Source organism: Protopterus annectens, chromosome 17.part0 (assembly GCF_019279795.1).
Source record: "Protopterus annectens isolate FY-2018-M chromosome 17.part0, PAN1.0, whole genome shotgun sequence".
NCBI lineage: Eukaryota > Metazoa > Chordata > Ceratodontiformes > Protopteridae > Protopterus > Protopterus annectens.
Genome location: NC_056751.1, coordinates 124,126,400 through 124,148,769, shown reverse-complemented (window position 1 = coordinate 124,148,769; position 22,370 = coordinate 124,126,400). Strand labels below are relative to the sequence as shown.

Here is a 22,370-nt window from a genome sequence, read left to right as displayed (position 1 = left end):
GGGGTATGGGTCACAGTCCTGTACATGGGGTGGGCAGAGAGGCTCGTCCCCCTGCAGAAATAATTGCTTTTGGTTTTTCCTGCTCCAAAGTTAATCCATGAAGCTTGCACAATAGTTGTCAATGTTCTTTTTTTCAATGTTTTTATGTCAATGTCATGAACGTTGATGTTTTGTCCATTCGGAGAAGAGTACTACATCCATATGTGTGGGTCTACGTTTGGGGTTCTTTGTGGGTGCATATTTATATGCTTGTGCATGTGTGTGTATGTATGTATGTATTTCTGTGTGTACAAGCACACAGTTTCACAGTAACCATGTATAAGCTTTAGATATGCCTGTTGTGTGTTAATTTCTTTGAAGATTAAATTGTGTGTGTGTGTGTGTGTGTGTGTGTGTGTGTGTGTGTGTGTGTGTGTGTGTGTGTGTGTGTGTGTGTGTGTGTGTCTACAGTCACAATGTCCCAAGCTTCAGCTTTAGATATGACTGTTATGTGTTAATTACTTTGAAGAATAAAGTGTGTGTGTGTGTGTGTGTGTGTGTGTGTGTGTGTGTGTGTGTGTGTGTGTGTGTGTGTGTGTGCATGCAGTCACAAAGTCCCAAGCATCACCTTTAGGCATACCTTTTATGTGTTAATTACTTTGAAGATTGAAAAGTGTGTGTGTGTGTCTGTGTGTATATGAGTCTATATTAAATCAGTGAACGCTTAAAAAAGTGAACACTGATTTATTGACCCCATGTAAGCAAAAGCTTACAATCCCAAACACTTAGAACAGCGATTTTTTTACTGGGGAAAAAAATCACTGTTCCAAAACAGAAAAAAAAAAAAAACTTTAAAACATTACATAAAGGTGCCACCCACACCCCCCTACTTAAATATACCAACTCTGACATTGCACTACAGTGACAAAAATGGCAAAATAACGAAGGCGGCCAAGCTATTTTTTTACCAGGGAAATAAGTCGCTTATATGCCGTTTCGGTATTCTGCCGTTTTGCGCTTTCAAGTTCGATCAAGATGCATTTGAAAGAATGTGTCTTCGATCATATAATAGGGAACCGTGTTTATACGTGCATACAGTCACAAAGTCCCATGCATCAGCTTCAGATCTGCCCGTTATGTTTTGATTACATTGAAGATTTACAGAAATTGAAACATTGCTGGCTATCTCCCAGCTTATTCTTAACCCCCCCCCCCCCCAAAAAAAAAAAACTTTTGATCTTTCAACCTACCAGGCCACTAGATTCCCCCCAGAGTTTCACATCACAGCTAATAACACAATAATTATACCTGAACCATCCACCAAACTACTAGGAGTCATTGTAGATGTTCAGCTATGATTTGAGTTGCATAAATCACAATTAAAAATGTCCACATAAAATGGGCACCCTTTACAGAAACTAAAAATTTGTAATAGACTCCTCAATAGCTGCCATAGCCAGAACCCACCTACTAGCAACTCTATTATACACTTCACCCATCCTTATCAACCTCAAAAAAAAACATTTAGATAAATTGATTACATGCTATAACAAAAGTTAAATTTGCTACTGGATCATTACCCAGGTTCCATAACTGTTTAGCCCTCAAAAAACTCTCCTGGCTTGAACTACCTCAGCTTCTTGCATACAACCAATGAATCATGGCCCACAAATTACTCCATAACACAGAGAAAACTCCAGCTCTCCAAAGCTTACTACAACCTTACTCTAACACTCGAGCACTGCGATCATTAAATAAATCTTTACTACAAGCCTCTAAAACTAACAACACTGAGGGAGGCTCCTTATACTCTTCCTGTATCTCAAAAACCTGGAACGCCCTCCCCCATAATATTAGAACCACTGACAACACACACCAGTTTAAAAAACTACTCAAAAATTATCTGACAATTGGCTCTGCTCATGCAACGCCCCTGGCTGATCTCCTGTTATCATAAGTACATTTTAAATTAATTATTCAGCCTGTTTCTTGGACAGTGATCTTGTTTGTGTTATGATTTTTTTTTTCTTTTTATTCTTAAATATCTGGTAAATCTAGATTTTTTTCCCTCTACAAATGTAAATTAATAATCATAGGTTCTATGTTAATAATATCACTGTGTTCAGTTCCATATCTGATGTTGTATCTACTGGTAGACTTGCTGTATCTATTGTAACTTAAGTTGCATATATTGTTTGTCATGCTGTATTTACTGTTACTAATGTTGTATGTACTGTCACTATTTGTGCAGCTTTTTCCCCGGGCCTCCACTGAAAATGGGCTCTGCCCAGCTGGACTTTCCCGGTAAACAAATCTAAAATAAAATAAAATAAATATAATAAATATATTGTCTGTCAGTGTGGGTGTGTATATACAAACACATATTTCTAAGCATCAACTCTATATTTGCCTGATATATGTTACTTACTTTGCAGATTAAAAGAACGTCATCTGGAGTACAAAAGACAGAACTGCTGCCTGGAGATCGTGAAAATCTAGCTATACAGACACGAGGTGGACCAGAGAAACATGAGGTCACAGGGTGGGTTCTGGTAAGGATTTTTAATATGCTTTTTAAAGTATAGGCTAATAAATATAAACAATCACATCAACACATTTCTAAGTTTGGAACCAGTAGTGGGGGGCCGGGAGCCCACATAGAAAATGAGCTGCCATTTGATCACCATGTATCCACTGCTATAAGGAGGTCCTTTCTCATTACACCTCTTAGTAGTAAGGGTACTGCATCCAGGTCCAGTGAAGCAATCATTCCACTGTATGCTGCATGTATTAGACAGATCATTGAGTATAATATCCTCTTTGGTATGTTCCTGTCCAGACACCTGACACAACTCAAGAAACCACCTTGCTTTCTCACTAAAAAAATCAAGGGCCTAAATCACAAAAGATACATTGATCATCTCAGAGCCCTGTCCCTTTTTCAGTATCTTACAGCCTACTGAGGAGCGATCTTTGTCTCACTTACAGAACCTGTAAGTGATCTACTTACAGATCTACTACACATCCACAAGTCTAATAGTGGCAGAAACACCTGCTCAATAGATCTCAGTCTCTTTTGCAACTTGAATAGAACATGCTATAGAGGGACATTCTCTGGAATTATTTTACTCTCCATGTAAAGCACAGTACACAGCCAAAAGAGAATAAAAAGCAAACGGGTAATGGAACACCTCAATAATACAGAATAAAATATACGTAATAAAGCAACGATGAGTCCCAGCACAGCAACATATAAATTTAATAAAATGTAAGTGCTTTCACGGTACTACAACTGCTTCATCAGACAACACACTAAGAAATTTCACAATATTTAAAAATCCAATTAAAAATTCAATGTAAGGAGTCAATAAGCTCTTAAAAAGACAAAATCTCAATGTTTCAAAGATCTAGCACATAAAAAAGGTTTTAATGACACTGCTTCATTGATGCCAAGAAAACTATCAGCTTTAAAATAGAGGATCCATTTCTGTTCACAGGGTTCAGTATTATTTTTAATATCACCCCCTCTCAAACCCCAGTCAACTAACTTTAGTACAAAAAAACGTAAAAACATGATCCTGACCAAATTGTTGGACATGCCTTGCAAGAGCACTCCCATCTCTATTGTTTCTAATATCTCTGTAGTGCTAAAGTATACGTTCTCTTAATGAACAATTTGTTTTGCCTATATAATAGGCCATACAACAGTTACAGTAACTATAATACACCAAATCACGAGTTATGCAGTCAGCATAAAAAGTAAAATCAATGCAGATGAGTGAAACTAGTGCCTGTATGAATATATCTACAGGCAGTACAATGCCTACAACAATAAGTTCCCTGTCTCTCAGAGCTAACCAATTTCGACTTATTTTGAGTCCTATAACATAACTGGTTTTTAAGCAACAAATTATTACTAAAACAAAAAGGTAAGTCTCTCTGTAAGAAATTTTCATAAATCACCATTTGCATATAAAATATTCCAATTGTTCTTTATAATGTCACAAATCGAACTTATATTACTCTAAAAAGTTAAAGGGAACCTAACAGCTTTCACAGATGGCACTGCATCCATTGATCATTGAGTCAAGGGTTGTTGAGAAAAGTAAGGTCTATTTTCTTTTCTTTGAAACATTTAGAATTTGTCTTTTTTAAGAGCTTCTTGACTCCTTAATGACATCAAATTTTTGATTGGATGTTCTCTTTTTTAAATATTTCTAAATATTGTGAAATGTCTTTGTGTTGTCTGATGAAGTTGTTGTAATACCGTGAAAGCGCTTACATTTTATTAAATTTATATGTTGCTGTGCTGGGACTTCATATTACTTTATTACGTATAAAGCACAGTACACCCCTTACTCTTTTCAAGCATAGTCTGGATGAGTGGATAGAAAGGCACAAGTTCACCCTTGGACTGGCACCCTTGTCCCTTATAGACAGGGATAACATGTAAATGTCTGTCTCCCTGCCCCTGGGTTCCTCGTTCTAATATTATAGTGGGCTGTGGGTTAGTTGTAATTAAAATACTAGGGCTAGAATTTTATTGGGGAATACATGGATAGGATTCTGAAGATCCTCATGGATCATTAGCCTAGTTAGTACCTATGAATCTGTATACTCCTTGAAAAGTGAAAAACACATCCGTGTGTGTGTGTGTGTGTGTGTGTGTGTGTGTGTAAACAAAATCATATCATAGGCTTCATTGATTTTGTATTACCATACCCAACTGATCTTGTTGAAATCTTGAGTCACCTTTCTATTTCCTGATACAACATATATACAGTGGAAACTATAGCATTCCTGCTCATACAATCAACATTTCAAGGCCTCCTGAGTAACAGCATACTCTGAACTGTATAAAAAGAGGCAGATACCTCTTCTGTTCTGCTGCATGTTGGAAGAAAATGTTTATGAGGAGGGATGACACATTTTGCCTCACAGTTAGAAAACTGTAGCAATATAGGTTGGAATGTAAAAAAAAGTCCTCTGCAGACAGGTACAGCACCTCCTGGGCATAGGTCCAGTATACATAATCATGGAAAAAGTGCTTCATAGGTAGCTTTAGCTGTGATGAAGAATACCTCTTTTCCAGCTAATTTGCAAATCACTGAATCGTGTGTAATTTCTACCAATACTAAAAAGCACTTTTTGGTGATGATTACCACTGGTTGCTCATGCATTGCACTAGCACGGGCTCCCCCTTCATTCATTCTCCTGCACACATGCAGACATTCATACACAGAAACATGCACTAATGCACACATGTATGCACACACACACACACACACACACACACACACACACACACACACACACACACACACACACACATATCAGCATGCACTCACTCACTCACTCACAGACATTCATCCAATATCCCCCATACACACTTTAATGAACTCACAGACACACTGACCAGTCACACACACTCAACACTCACGATCCCCAGCATAACCCCTTACCGCCACCATCCAGGCAGGCACATGCTCACACACACATTCCATTGCATTCATATCCTTGGAGGCATGCATATATGAACATTGCCACACACATCCAGCACTTACACACCCTACGCCACTACTGTCTCATTCAGTTTCACTAAACTTACCTGCAATGTGGTATCTCCTAATAATGGGAATTGGTGACCATCATCTTTTGGCAATGTTAATGAATACAGCCTGTCACCATAACCTGTGCAAATGAGCAATCCTCTGAATTGCTTGAATTACTTACTGCAGGCATTTCAGGGGGAAAATACATGGTTAATTAACATTAACAGCTCCCTAGATCACCCCATTCCCTGCAGCACAGCCAGTGGAACTGCCTCTGCAGTGATTTTTCTGCTCTTGGAAAATCATTGCTATAGGGTGGTCTCTGTTTTGTAAAGGGTTACCATTTGCACTGGTCACTCATGGTAGGATTTACCACTCATAGTCACTTGTTTTGAATCCCAGGGATAGTCACAACTATGATAAAAGAAATATAGTGTACATTCTCCAGCAAAAAGCAAAATAATTGAGGAATCAATGGTGAAATTTAAAACAAGTATTTGTCAGTGTCCGAGGATGGCTTGCAAGGCATTACTAATGTAACGTTAGAAAATAACGGTGCAGGATGTTTTGAGGAGCAAACTGAGTTCTGTTTTCAGTGGAAAGCTTATTTGTGTTGGAGTTTAGATGTCATAAAGGAAGACATAAATAACAGGTTAAATAAATTGGAATGCGTATGTTCATATCTAGCGCTGTGCATGAATGAAATTTTGCAACATATAAACTCGGGACAGATTCTAAAATAGTTGCTCTCAATGTAAGTCTGCCCTGATTCCAAAAGTCTTGTTCTCAGTGTAAGTGATTTACTTCAGAGTAAAGTCTAGCTATAAACAGGCTTACAACAGGGGCAAGATTACAAAAGACCAGCTCTCAGCCTGCATAACTGGTCACTTACACCGTGAGCAACTCTTGGAACTGGGCCCTCTATCTTACTTGTCTGTTACTATAAATATTTCACATGGATTCCCTACATTTCATCACATCACAATAGGATGAGGTTTTATCTCTACTTTAAAATGATTGTAAAAAAACAATATTTGGCATTCTAGTAGTCTTCCTAGTGGGAAGAGAGTATCTTATAAGAACTGTAGAATGAGAATTTGGAAGTGTAAGTAAATAAAGCCAAAAAGCAAACTACATGCAGTGAATATCCACATAAACTGGCAAATGATTTTATGGCAGGCTTAATAAAGAAGATTATAATATTCAGAATACTTTTTCTGAATGTTTAGTGCATGCCTTTTTTATTAATATCACCTTTCTGAAGTTTACCATCTTCATCCCACTAGTTATGTTCCAGCACCTATTCTGATTAATTGTACTTTGACTGCAATGCATGTAAAATAATTTAATATACCAATGAGTGGTGTACAATTTATTTATTTGTTTGTTTATTTACTCCATCCACCAGAATGTATTTTAATCTTATGCAAGCTTGGGATTCTACCTGAATGAAAGTGTTTTGCCAATTAATATTTACTCACTCAAATAATCAGTCATCACATTTCTGAATTAATTATTTCTGACTAGGGTAAGGACACTTGTTATTAATGTGTGACATTTTCCGAGTGTTATTCATCCTTGGCTCATCATGACTGCCTTCCTTAAGTGTTCAGCCTGCACAAAAGCCTTCTTAGAGGTCTGAACACTGTCATGATGGAAAATATAGTTTGTTTTAAAATGTGTGCAAAGCACAACATCTGATACTGTAGTGTTGAATAAATAGCAGGGGGCACTGTAGTGTTGAATAAATAGCAGGGGAGTTTATTTTTCTATTGATTGCCTTGAAGAGTGAACATCCATTAGTTCTTGCAGTTAACAGTAAACAATGTAACAGAACCTTCCCCAGTGTCTAATAATGACTCAATTGCTTTATGTTAATTGATGTCGCTGTTTTTGTGCATCCGTACTAAGTAAGGGAGAGCAGGAAAAGAAGCAGAGTACAGCAACCCACTGCTTAATCATGCACAAGTAAGGACAAGGATTCTGCTCATTCTTGTTCTGTACACCGTTCCATGCCTAAATAAAGCTGTACATGTTCCCAGGGAGTAACTAAACAAGCCTATTAACTTGGATTTAGTATTTAGTCATTTCTTAGCTGCTTTGTTTTAGCAGCAAGGTTTTGAACTTTAAAATTAAACCTGCCCAGGGATTCATTAACATGCATTTACACATCGTGCTGAGCCTTCACATTTCATTTGTGTTAGCATGATGAGCAGCGATGCTTATCAAATATGCAAGCAGCTAAGCAAGGCTAGATGTTCAACAGTACCTGTTTGTGGCCAGAACACCTGCTAGTGGCCAAGTTGAGATGCACAGGTGCTTGAGCATACAATATAAACAATAGGTTGTAAATAATGTCAACCCCAGTAAGCGAGCATGCGCAGACTGCACAATACAAGGCAACGGCATTTTGAAGTGCATAATTTAGAGGCACAGGAGCTTAACAAGGAAATGTAGTTATATACAAGTAGATTAATGTACAAACACCACTAATAAAAAATATTGATAACTATAGAAGCAACCTGTCCACTTAGGGACACATCTACATAATAAAAAAGAAATGCTGACAAAATGATGTGAGTGGGACACAGCTACAGTGTAAAAAAGGGAATAACTGTGATAATTGTAAAACTAATTTACATTGCAGAGGTTAGATAACAGTTGGCAAGGAAAGTAGTTGCATTATACTGCAGATAGTGCACATCAGTTGTGTAGCTAGAAAGTTATATGTTGTAACAAATATTACGCTGTTGTCCCCCACCACCTACCTATCATGTAAAACAATTGCATTCAGCTCTAAAGCTGTTGCCCTGTGTACCTCAGAAAGGGACATTTTGTTGTCATTTTGGCACTTGTAACCATAGAAAGACTATTGTATACTTAAAATTATCATAGCAGAGTACATGTTGTATATAAAATGTACATTATACAACTGTTCAGACAGTTATAACATATAATGCACATTTCCACTATACATTTTCTGAGGCATGCTCCATAAAATGTACTCATATGAGTATACTGAAAATGCCTAGCTAAACCCGTGTTGCACAGTTATAGATCTATGCTGCCATTGTTATGTATACTGTGAGAGTAATCGAAAGAAATAATTTACATCCGCATAGTTGATGTTAAAACACACATACAGGTTAAAGAACTGTAACCCTTTCATTGCATAATGTGTATACTGAAGTTGTAATGGTAATGTACACACCCATAACAATGGGGGAATACTGAGAGGAATCACGGCCACCTGTACAGTCATTCCAATAATAACATGAATCCATGATAAAACCTCTTCTGACACAACCTGCTTACTGTGAATGGTAGAAAGTGTGGCTGAGCATACATGCTGTGATGTATATAGTGCAATCCAAAGGGATATGACACATACACAAAACTGTCACTTTGACCAGCATATCAACAGAATAATGTTCTGCTAAACATACTTACAGTTGTTTAACTACAGCAGATGTGAGACAGATGTACATACTTGCAAAATGAGGAGTATGGTCATGTGACATATACTAACATGCACATAAATCAAGGTAAAACTCATGTGTACTCAGTGCCTTGACAACTGGGTTGGGTTTGTAGGAATGCCATTTTGTATATCACCATGCGCAGAATGTATTTATGTGTATAACACAAATGGATAAGTAGCCCAAACACGACTTAGGCCAAACAAAATGACATGCCAGCATTATGGTATAATGCTATCAGCTACAGGTGGAAATATATTAGATGTCAGGGTATAATTATCGGTTATTATGCATTTGTAAAACTGTAATTAATCATATAACTTGTGTCCTTCCTGCTGCAACTTCCACCACCAGACCTGTGGGTGAACCCATTCCTGTCTACATGTATATTCACACACACACTGACACAACTGAATCTATAGAGAAATGCCTGGATTTGAACTGACTACCTAAGATTACAAGCTAGAGGACATTGCATTAGTCACGAACAAAGCACCTCATGAGAAGTTTGATTACAGCTGTGAGACAAGAGCACATTTGCAAGGTTGTCATCAGCATTGTTTTGCCAGGACAATGTGTGTGTGAAAAGGGGCGGAAGGTGTGGGAGAGCTCACTCCCCCTGTAACGCTGCACTCCACATCTGTGGGTGACGCTATTCCTACAGAACACTGGAGATGCACATACGCAGAGTAGTCAGCCACTGCTGGATTCAAACCATCTACATGTCTTGTTACACAATCTAGAAAATATGTGTAAACTGCACGTTCAACAGGAGAAGACTTAATGTAAGTATGAGACAGAGCATATTAGAAAGGCTGACACCATCAGCATGTAGCAGAACAATTGTTTATGTTAAAATGGGAAGAGAATGATGGGGAGCCCTCTTCCAGTGTAAATGTCATTACTGAGTGAAACTGTACACATCACATGTATTGTTGAAGCTATATCTACCTAAACACACACAGACACACACACACACACACACACACACACACACAGACACACACATGTATATTTTATTCACCAACTACTGTCCAAAGTGCTGATGGAAGTGCCAGTCTCATTTGTGCTCCTGACATCTGTCCAAATTAAACATTTTAGTTTTAACCTTCAGATGTAAACTGCCATTGACTGATTCTGACTGCTGACACTGACAGCATGCAAAGCCATGTGGCACGCCAATGCAGAAGCAAAAAAATAAAAATAAAACAGAATTTCAAAAAGCTATATACCTAGCAATAAACCCAGTATCTGTGGCATTACTGGGACTCATTCAATCTTTTAGCAGTGCTTGCTACATGATATACATTATCATGCCTTCATGCAATGACACTCCTTGAGAAAGGGGCCACACAGGAGATTTTGTAACCTCATTTTGTACACAGCCTATACAAGTAAGAATTGCATCTTTTTAAAGGAAGTGTATTACTGTCATGATTACTACTTTAGAGACATGGATAATAGGTTCATAGGTGTTTACTAGGCTAATGGCCCTGGAGCCTTTACAAGGCTAGCCCATAGAAGTGCCCTGGCATCGTGCCGCCCGACGTTAGTTCTCAGTGCCTCTATCAAGTAGAGCAACCGGAGTGATCCCCGGGGTGAACTTTCTATTACCCATCCACTCATCAAGATTTCTCTTGAAGAGGGAGAGCGAGGTGCCCTGCTTGACATGTATAGGAAGTCTATTCCAGAGCATGGGCAGTCTCTGGGTGAGGGACCTGTCCCTCCAGCATGTTCTGTTGATTGTGGTAATGAGGTTGAGGTCTCGGGAGTGTGTGCTGCGGAGGGATTGGGATTTCTTTAGATGTAGCATTTCTAACAGATCTGGGTCAGACATGGCTTTGTAAGTCAAGCAGAGATCACCTCTAAGTAGGCGATATGAGACAGATAATAGCTGGAGTCTTTTGAGGCTGTCCGTGTAGGACATGTGTTTAATGCCTAGGATTCCCTTCATGAGCAACTTCTGTGACATCTCCAGCTGTTGCAAGTGTCTAGTGAGGTACATGCCAAATGGGGCATTATTCTTGATGATTGGTCTAATGAGGGAAGATTAGAATGAGACAATGACCTCTTTCTTCCTGGATGCAAAACCCTTGGTAATGAGATGTGCCACACAGAAGGACTTTCTGACCACAGTGGCAATGTGGTGGTCCCCAGATCTCACATAACGCCTTCAGTGTTCAGTGGGCTCCCATCGATACTTGTAATGTATGAGGATTTCTAACTGAACCTAGACAAAGAAAATTCCACCTATATCAATTTTTCTTTGCCAAATCTAATGAAATGTCATAGGTTTTTGTCTGTACATCCTTCTTAAAAATATTATGCATGCAAGCCTCTGGCTTATCTTACATATATTCTCAAAATGACATTCTCTCAAATGTAATGTAACATATATTTTATTGTAAAGCTGTTGATTTCTGTACATTTTGTACTATTTAACATATATTGTTTATTGTAAACTTGTGACTTTCTGTATTTTTATACTATGTACTGGAGCTTTTCTCCTTGGGTCTCCACTGAAAAAGGGCCACAAGCCCAGCTGGACTAACCCGGTTAACAAACATCAATAAATAAATAAATAAATGTGGTAGTTAGTGGGAACTGAGTTTTTACCAAAGGGGATGACAATGCATTTTTTGACATTAAGCTAAAGGCCATGGTTTTAACACCAGTCATTGGTCTCAGTGAGGCCTTTCTGTAGGATGTCTTTATCACTTGGGGAGTTAATAATGGTTCCCAGCTTGCAGTCGTCTGTGAACTTGCTCAGCCAGTCTCTTTGTATTGACCTGGACTTCCCAGAAGTAGATGCCAAACAGGAGAGGAACCAGGACCGATCCCTGTGGGATTCCACTCATGGCTGGTCAGCAGTCTGACTTGGAGTTCGCTACTTTCACACTGTGTGTTCTATCTGTGAGCCAACTTGCAACCCACCTAGTGATATACGGGTTGAGGCCTAGTTTGGTGAGTTTATCCATAATTCCCGAATGAGGAATGGTATCAAAGGCCTTGACCAGATCAAGGTAGGCTGTATGCACTGCCTTACCTTCATCCACAGTTCTGGTGACTGACTCAAAGAAGTCAATCAGGTTTAGCAGGCATGATCTCCCTTTCAAAAAGCCAAACTGCATGGGGTCCAGAGTTTGGAGATTTCCTGTATCTTTGTTAATCAGGTCCATGATGATGCGCTCCATAGCTTTACATATCAGTCTTATCAGGCTAATAATTCCCAGGGACTGTAGTTACCCCCCTTTATGGAGAGGGATAACTGTAGCAGTGCACCATTTGGTAGGGACAAAGCCTAAGGTGATGCTGTGACTGAACAAGGCGCACAGATGTGGTGCCAGTTCGCTTTGTAGTTCATGTAGAACACAGCAAGGGATATTATTGGGTCCCATGGAAGCTGTATTCTTGGCCTTGGACAATGCAGCTTTAACCTGGGCTGCAGTAATGCCGGGTGCCTGGCATTTTTTTGGTATTGTGATTGGTCCTTTGGGGGGGAGGGTGGATAAATCTGGCACTGAATATGTCAGCTAGTATGTTGGCTCAGTATAGGAGGTACCATTGTGCAGTAACACAGAGCAAATCTGGGTATTGCTGTAGAGGTTCTTGATATAACTATAAAAGCTTTGTGATTGTTTTTAGTGTCTGCAACGATTTTGCCTTCATAGCTGGCTTTAGAGGATTTAATGAGGGATCTCAACTTTTTGTTGAGGCTGATAAGGGAGTTTTTCCAGTCTTAGGACTTCACTCTTTTCTGCAACAGTTTCTTCCTTCTGTTGTAGAGTTTATTAATAGCAGGGAACAACTACATTGGCTTTCTTTTTTTGGAGGAGAGCGTCTTGGTTCAGTTGGGTATGGCTAGTTCCATGCATTTATGTACATGTTCATACAGTGCATTGGTGTATGACTCAGCAGTCATGCAGCTATTTTCCATTGGCATGAATGCCGTGAAGATAGCCGCCTCTGTTTTCAGGAGTCCAAAGTCAGTTTTGGAGACGTTTTTCTAGGTGGTTACCTTTGTGGGGGGTGTGGGTGAGATGTGGATTACCATGGTGATTAGTTTATGGTCGGATCTGACCAGGGAGGAATTGACTATTGGTGTAGAGCAACAGTTGCCCATGTTAATAATAACCAGGTCAAGGATGTTGCTTCCTCTAGTGGGAGTCAGAATGAGCTGGCCCAGGGCATTGGAATTGATGAATTCCAGGAAGTATTGGGCCAGTTTATTGGTGCTTGAGTAGTTTTCCCAGATGATGGAGGGGTAGTTGAAGTCTCCTAGTATGAAAATGTTGGGTTGGACCTTGATAGATTCCAGAGTGCTTAGGAACATGGAGTGAGAGTCTAGGGACATAGTTAGGGACTTATAGCAGGCTAAGACCTGGATCGCAGTCTTACCCAATGTTAGTTGTACATGAAGTATCGCAAATGTATTATGCTGGGCTACTAGTGCGGAGGTGTGCATATCCTTTATGAATATGGAGACGCCATCATCTTTGGAGCTTCGGTCCATGTTTTGGGGCCGAAAGGTGTGGAATGAGTTATAGCCTGGTAGCACAGGGGTGCTTTTTGTCACTTTAAACCAGTTCTCCGTTACAGCACAAATGTTGATGTTCTCTTTTTTGAGGAGTGCTTCGAGTGAGTGTATCTTGAGATTTAGACTTCTAGTGTTGAGCAGCATGACCCTCAGATTCCATTTATTTATAGCTGTTACAGTGGTAATTTGGTCTTTGGAACATCACCTAAAAAGGCACTATAGCGGTGGCAAGAGCCTTAACCAGTACCTGGAAACCCAGGGGTGACAGATGTAGGCCATCTCTGGCAAAGCATCCAGGTCTGTCAATCATGTCATCCCAAGCAGACAGATACTGGTTCCCCCTTAGAATGACACCAGAAACATAGCCAATTGTTGAAATCAATCATTTTTTGTTTGTATTGCGGTATCATTCTGGGTGATGGTAGGATACTGCTCAGGGCTAGTGTCATACCTGCCTGGGCCATATAATCTGAGAGCTCCACCATGTCTCTTTTCATGTAGTCCAGAGAGGTGTGTCTCAGGTCATTCACACCTACATGGACATGACAGAGTCATACTTGTACTTGTGGAGTAACGTGAGTGCATGTGTTATGTGTCGGATTCTGGCACCTGATAGACAGACTGACTGTTATCTTCTCCTTATTCAACCTAGTGAGTGGGACATCTGTGTGCCTCACTATTGAGTAACCTATGATTAGTGTATTGGGCAAGGTGTTTAGCTTTAAGGGCTTAGGTTGAAGGTCACACTGTGGAGGTGAGCTATATGTCCTGTGGTTTGTGCTGTGTTGTGGTGGTCGAGTGCATTTCTGTCTTGGAGGTATCTGCTGTTTGGGTAAATTTCTATTGAGTGCCTCCATGATGGTGGGTGTGTGGTTTGTGTTTTTATGTGAGAGCTGTGATAGTGGGTGTTCTGGAGAGCTGTGTGTTCCATGTGGTGTGGTGCAGATGTTGACCTTCTCTTGACCAGCTAGTCCAGTCTTGGCTGGAGAGTGCATAGCTTTCAATTTGGTGATATAAGTGCATCTCCCACAAGTCTGAGTGTTGTGAGGTAAGAGGAGAGGGTTGTCTGTGTACATGAGGTAGTTGATACACTGCCTCAGAATGCCCCCCAAGTGCACCAGGTTAATAAGAGAAAGCACAGGGAACTGCCCTTTTATCATGCCAGGAGGGGTGGTCATAACTACTAAGTACTGGAGCTATTTCCGTGAAGAAGACTAGTGCTCATGGCTGTTGGGTGTGCTATAATAACTGCTACAAAAACCTCAAAAACCTATTGAAGTACAAAGCAATTAGGCTATCTGAAGTGTAAGAGAGAAAGATCTAGCAAGATCTAAGGGAAAAACTGAAGAGCAGACTTTCTGGCACTAGTAATAGTTTCAAACAAAACCAATGCTGCCAGGTAAAGCACTCTCAATAAATAAAAGCAAATGCAGAAAAAACAAAAGATGAGTGCACCATGGACTGTAAAATTCACTCCAACAAGACTTCCAAATAGACGAATATCCACGTTTATTGTTGAAAGACAGGTAGACAAACGAACTGCAGTAAAGTTAGCGCTTTCGCGTTGTTAAACAACGCTTCCTCAGACATAAATGCAGTTAACAACAATCCTTCTTAAATACAAGCACATATGACATCACAACGCATTTAAATGAACGAATCAGAATCATAAATAAAACCACAAGGATAAACTCCTAAAAAATGGTAAAAAGTCATAAAACATTCAAAAAATATGAATATCTTATAGAAATTAACTATAAAATCAATATTTAAGTGATCTAGCAGCTAAAAATGACTTAATCGTGAACCTGTCATTCAGCCCAAATCTATGGGCTTGCAGTTTCAGTATCCATTTACCCTCCCTCTCTTCAGTCCGGTTCCTAACATTACCTAATCTACCACAAGCTGACAAAGGTGGTGCAGTGGTCGTTATGGACAGTCTCCATTATTCTAGGAAGATGGAAGATATGCTCGCTGATAGTGAGACATATTTATCCATATCCAACTACAGTCTTAGTAATTTGATTAAAGGGGTACATGCCAGTTTATATGACCTGATGTTGACTAACATGATTGACAAAGATTTGTACACCTATTTTTTGGTTGATAATCCTTTGGTTCCTTCTTTTAGGGGCCTTCCTAAGGTTCACAAAGACACGTTTGATCCACCCTTGCGACCTATTGTATCTAGTCGAGGGTGGCTAACTGAACCCCTATCTATTTATCTTGACAAAACACTCAAACCTGTTGTTACTGAAGTTAAATATATTTTGAGAGACACGTCTGATTTTCTTGACAAATTGGCTACATTCAGCCATTCCTCTTCTTTTAATAGAGAAGACATATTAGTTACACTTGACGTGAAATCTCTATTTACATCCATTCCTAATGATATCGGTATGGAATTTGTTAGAGCCTTTTTGGTTCACCACAGGTTATCGAGCCACATGATTAATAGATGTATGTCACTTCTCGAGATAATTCTTGAGAACAATGCTCTTTGCTATCAAGAGAAGTATTTTTTGCAGACCAAAGGCGTAGCAATGTGTACCCCATGTGCTAACGCTTATGCAAACTTAGTGTTGGCACATTGGGAGTACACATTTGTTTTTAATACTGGTTCTGAATTTATTGACTATCTTAAATATTACAACAGGTTTGTGGATGATGTGTTTTTGTTATGGGGAGGAACAATAGAACAGCTATTGGCCTTTGTAACCTACCTTAATGCTACCACTGATTTTCTCAGCTTTGAATGCTCATATTCAACTGATATGATTGATTTTTTAGATGTAAAAATTATTAAGAGTCCCAATGGTTTTGATACTGAATTGTACAGGAAAGCCTGTTGGAGGAACAATTTATTACATCGTGAAAGCATGCATCCCAGGCATGTACATAGGAACATAGTTAAGAATCAGACCATTAGGGTCTCTAAATTAACGTCTCAATCATCGGCTTACAATCAGCACAAGGAGCATTTAGCTAGAAATTTTATATCTAGGGGTTATGATAAAGACCAGGTACTCAACGCTATTTCAGTAGGTGATCATTGTAGATCTGACGTGGGAGCCCCTTTGATTAATGGACATCATGTGCATTCTAGTGCTCCTAAAACTAGGGACATGAACACTGTCAATAGGATTGTTATCCCATATACCAACAGGAACAAACATGTTTTCGATGTTCTCAATGAGAACTGGGGCCTTCTAATGGTGGATGAAAGGATCAGAAGTCTGGTTGATGAGAGACCACGGGTAGCATATAGGAACATGCTTTCACTCAACAGGTTACTCTGTTATGACAGGAGTCACCACAAAGTTCATACTGTTCTTAAGACAGGCACATTTGCCTGCCACACTTGTAATCAATGCAAATATATTTCAAATTCTGATAGTTTCACACATCCTGAGACAAAGAGGACATATACTTTTAAACACAATGCCAGTTGTAAGTCCATTAATTTGGTGTACATTGCTGAGTGTCAACTTTGTAAGACCTTTTATGTTGGCATGACAACCAGATCGCTACGTGAACGCATTAGGGAACACGTTTATGCCATTGACAAAGGTATCGTTACTAATGCATTAGCGAAACATATTGTTGATCAAGGAAGCACACATAGTTTCAAGTTCCAGGTTTTGGAGCTTGTTACTAAAAGTGGTAGATTAGGTAATGTTAGGAACCGGACTGAAGAGAGGGAGGGTAACTGGATACTGAAACTGCAAGCCCATAGATTTGGGCTGAATGACAGGTTCACGATTAAGCCATTTTTAGCTGCTAGATCACTTAAACATTGATTTTTATAGTTAATTTCTATAAGATATTCATATTTTTTGAATGTTTTATGACTTTTTACCATTTTTTAGGAGTTTATCCTTTTGGTTTTATTTATGATTCTGATTCGTTCATTTAAATGCGTTGTGATGTCATTATGTGCTTGTATTTAAGAAGGATTGTTGTTAACTGCATTTATGTCTGAGGAAGCGTTGTTTAACAACGCGAAAGCGCTAACTTTACTGCAGTTCGTTTGTCTACCTGTCTTTCAACAATAAACGTGGATATTCGTCTATTTGGAAGTCTTGTTGGAGTGAATTTTACAGTCCATAGTGCACTCATCTTTTGTTTTTTCTGCACTAGTAATAGTTTATCTCAGCTTGGCGCCACTGAACAGAGCTTAAACAAGCACAAACCTGCGCAAACGCAGACTTTTAAACCAGAAAGTTGAAAGGGATGGAAAACTGCCCAAACATTCAATAAACTAGAATTTCTGGGTAGATAGGCTACATTGTACCTACCACTCCCACTGATAAGCTAGACAGCTTCCCTCCAACACAGAAAAGCTTGGGGGGCTTAGAATCTTACAAACAGTCTGAATATAGCAAATCTGTATCAGGACTAGACTAGTTACAGGAAAGGCAGGAAACAAGCACAAACATGGGCTTTTAAATCAGAAAGTTGAAAGGGATGGAAAAACTGCCCAAATGGTCAATAAACTACAATTGCAGCCCAGAAACCACTCCTCTTGTGGTAGATAGACTACCTAGTGCTTACCACTCCCACTGATAAGCTAGAAGGCCTCCCTCCAACACAGAAAGGCTTGGGGTGGCTCAGAAGCTTACAAACAGTCCTGGATACAGCAAATCTGTATCTGGACTAGACTAGTTACAGGAAAGGTGGGAAACAGGCTTAGAACTTTTTTTTACAGAAAAGCAGCTAAAACAGCAGTAAAACAATTCAAATAAAGTACAAGTTAACACACTTAAGTGTGTAGCAATATTAAAGCAAATACAGTTTAAATAAATGCAATTAAATTAAAAAATGTCTAAAAACATGTGCAGAAAGCAGTAAATTAGGAAATAATCAAAATGGATGTACTTAGAGTATCAGAAAACAATGCCAGCAAATATATAAATAATTCAGTCAAGCAAAAATTAAGACAGTGCAGAACTCTGAGTTAAAAAGTGCCAAAAATATACTTATCAGCTCTATATTTCCAGATTGCTTGAGAAGCACACTCAGTCAGAACACAAGGAGATTCTAGCAATGGGAGATTCTAGCAAAGTGTTTTTTTTAATAAAGTGGAATGGGAAAAAGGAGGAACAGAATATAATTCAAGGTTAAGAAACTAAGTGGGTTGGCCTTCTCAAGTGTTCTCCTTGTATTAGATAGAATGAGCTAATGACACTAGACTGGGAGGAGTGTCCCAGATCAAATTTACAGTAGGGGTGGGCAACTGCAAAGCCACCGAGTATCACAAGACACCAACAGAGATGGAGTATGGGAAACTATACTAGAGCTACTAGCTATTCACAAACAGAAAATACAACTCTCAGTATATGAAAGCATTTTACAGTTAAGTAATTCAATAAAAATGCAATTACAGTAATGAAACACTATCTAGCAATGAAAGATACAGTTAAAACAGTATAAAACAGTACACAAATGCAGTGAAACAGTAAAAAAAGCTTTATACCAGTGCAAAATGTAGTAGATTAGCTGTATAGCACAATTATAAGCATTAAGAAGTGTAATTCAATGAAATAAATGTAAGAAAAAATGTATTCTGCTCTTGGAGTCTTAGGGAATTTCTGTTTTGTCACAGTGATGAATCATCACTCCACAGTCTGGTAAAAACAAGCACAGCCCACTGCAGACACAGGGTTTAAATACCAGAAAATAAAGAAGAATCTAGAAGCTTGAATTACTACCCAGTCCTGCTAGCCCCTGCTCTTTCAACCAATCATTAGTGCAAGAGAAGATCAGGCAACCCTGTTACTCTCTCTAACAGAGAAGACAAGACACTATCAGCAGAATATGGCTGACAGAAACACAGGAAACTCAACAAACAAAACAACCAAGCCTGGATAACAGCAGGCCTCTGTCCAGACTAATTAATGCAGAATATTATATTTTCATAGTCATCATGTTACTGATTTTATTTACTCACACTTCAGTAAATGTTATATTTTTTACATCCTACATATAAAATATGATATTACAACTAACAATACTTCAGGTTACAACAAAAAAAAAGTAACACTGTGAATAGTACATTCAAATGATCAAAGACTGGAATCAAACCCTACATTCTTGTTGTTGTTGTGCATATGTTAATGCATTAACATGTTGAGCCACACAGAAATTGACATAACAAGTGTCTTTTTGCCAATCACTACTAAGTATTGTTAGCATTATACAGATGCAACTGTAATTTCAGTTAACTAGGATCAGAGTTCTGTTGAACACAAAATTCACCAACAGTATAGTTCATGTATTTAGCATTCATTGCACAGAGTTGGGTTGTTCAATTCATTAGAACAAGTATGTGACAATTCTCATTCTGAACCCCCTATGTAAAACTATTTGTAGTATGGCTTCAACTCCTGCATTACCTCTGCTGTTTCTTCAAACTTACTGCATTAACACCTTGAGCCACTGAGAAAGGTAATTGCCAGGTAGATTTTCTTCACTTAGTACTGTCCAAAGTGCTGATGGAAGCACATCAGCTCCATATTCATTTGTATTGATGGCAGTCCAAATTTTGAGTTTTTGCCTTGGAAAATGAACCATTCTTCACTGCCAGTGACCACTGAAAGTTATAAAATGGCAATGCCAAGTTTGTACAAAAGATGAAGCCAAAAAATAGAAAACAATGAAAAAATGTCTCTGTAGTATGATTTCTCAAGTCTATGGTCTTATACCATGAAAATATGGACATTAAGGATCCATAGTTTCACACAGACATCACCCTGTCTAGATATGAGCCTTGAAACTATGGCCTTAACATGAAACATTGAGAAGATTAATAGTGCCACATACAGAGGGGATTTATGAGGCAGAGACAGTCGATCACATGTACTCAGACTTTGACATTTTAACATTTTACATTTATGGAGTACTATACACATTTTCTCAAAGTTATCCTTTGTCATTTCACAGTTAGATGTCTGAATGAATGTGACATTTGCAACAGTTGCCTTAAGAAATCATGTCACAGTAAGAACAAATGTGTCCAATACAATGTGTTCTTCCATTTCTTTTGTGAACAGTACTGTCTTTTGATATATTTGTAAAGTGCTTGCATTATGATTTCTGTTTAGAAATGTGTTTGTATGTTTCAGTTTTATGTGCGTCATATAAGTTATACATTTTGTACTCTGAGGCACATTTACCTCTTAAACACATATTCCTGTGTTATAAAGCTTATCTCCCAAGTAAGTCAATATAATCTCAAACTTCTTTTGCAGTTTATTCTCACTGACATATCCTCTGTAAGTATACATCAAAGTGGTAGGATTTCTTAGTGCATTACTGCTAATGAGGCACACTTGCAAGCCCTTAGTAAGCCCCACTTCTGAATATTTGTTCTTGTACTGCTTGGGAGTTGTGCACGGCATCATGAATGTCCTCATATCTTGTTTACCTGCCCAGCACTTTGCACAGATTGAATAATTCATGAATGATAAGTAGGTCTTGATGCAGAGAAGGCACTCAGTAGAGTCAGCATGGATTTTATGAGTAAAGCAATGGTTGCATTTTCATTCCCTGATAAAATAATAGGGTTGAGTAGGAGGATTTATGAAGGCTTGGAGGGAAGAATTACAGTGGGAGGGTCCATCTCCAACAAGTTGTGTTTGAACAGAGAAATAAGGTAGAGGTTTCCTCTTCCTCCTTTATTTGCTTTATATTTAGAGCCATTGGCAAAGAAATATGGGGCTCACAAATTCAAGAATATAGCTGGTATAGTAATCAAGAAAGGTTAGCTTTATTTGCAGATACTGATTTGTATTTGATAAATCCAGAAAAGAATATCTCGGTGTTGTGGAATATTTCGAGAGAGTCTCAAATCTTTCACGGATATAAAATAAATGAGGATAAAACAAATACCAAGTACTAAATTATGTACCCACATATAAATTGGTTCAATAATACCTATACTTATAGAGATATGATAAAATGAAGTATTCAACTGTATAGATTAAAAAGGATTATATTATAGCAGCTAAGAATATGTGAGAAGATAGTAAAGAAAAGATAATACAAACATTGAAAAAACAGGAAGCTCTTGTTTATGGTTACGGGTACTAAGAAACAAACATTGAAAATGTTTCTAGCTCCTTTAGTTTTTTATACAAGTCAGACATATTTTTATCATCCAGAAGAGAATGATGGACCATAATTAATAAAGAGTTTAAGGAATTTATTTTCCAAGGGGAAGAGGGCTAGTGTTAAGTGGGATAAATTGATTCTCCAATGGAATAAGGTAGCTTAGGATTACCTAATATAAAGAGTATTTTAGAGCTACACAATTAAGGGTAATATGCATAACACAAGCAGAAGTTTATAAGTCAAAATGAAAAGGGATGATGATGATGAAATGAGGAGGGGGTTTAAGAAGTAAGGAGCGAGTAGGAGTTTGATATATGTCCTTAAGAAGAATAACAACAACCACACAGAATATTTTATTCATTTAGTATCAGGAAGTATTCTAAGAACTAACCCAACACTAGAATGGAGAAAGAAAATGTTGCCAATAGGGATGACTGCAAGCATGGGTACATAAAGTAGGCAAGATAGGGATGGGATTTACTGGAGAAAATTATCCAAGGAAACAAGTTGTTTGGAAAAAATTAACTAGAGATGAAAATGTAATAGAGTGGGGTGAGGCTAAGCAGAAGTTTGGTCTGTAGGTTACAGACTCCTTTGCCTACCAAGGACTGATAACAGGGTATAGGCAAAGAGAAACAGGAGATTGTTAAATGAAAAGCCAACTCTGGCATTGTTTTTAGTTGAGTCTAGTACATAAGTTGCTATTAAAAA

General features: G+C 38.5%; 1 protein-coding gene across 2 annotated transcripts in view; it reads left to right on the top strand.

Moving 5' to 3' along the window:
- IGFBP7 (insulin like growth factor binding protein 7) overlaps positions 1–22,370 on the top strand; it is a 648,223-nt gene that overhangs the window by 340,752 nt on the left and 285,101 nt on the right. The window contains exon 3 of one of the 2 annotated variants that reach the window (XM_044059014.1): positions 2,415–2,531. The exons of the other annotated variant lie outside the window; for it this stretch is intronic. Within the exon in view, the coding sequence (XP_043914949.1) occupies positions 2,415–2,531 (117 nt within the window). The remainder of the gene's footprint in view (positions 1–2,414; positions 2,532–22,370) is intronic. 2 annotated transcript variants of the gene reach the window in all.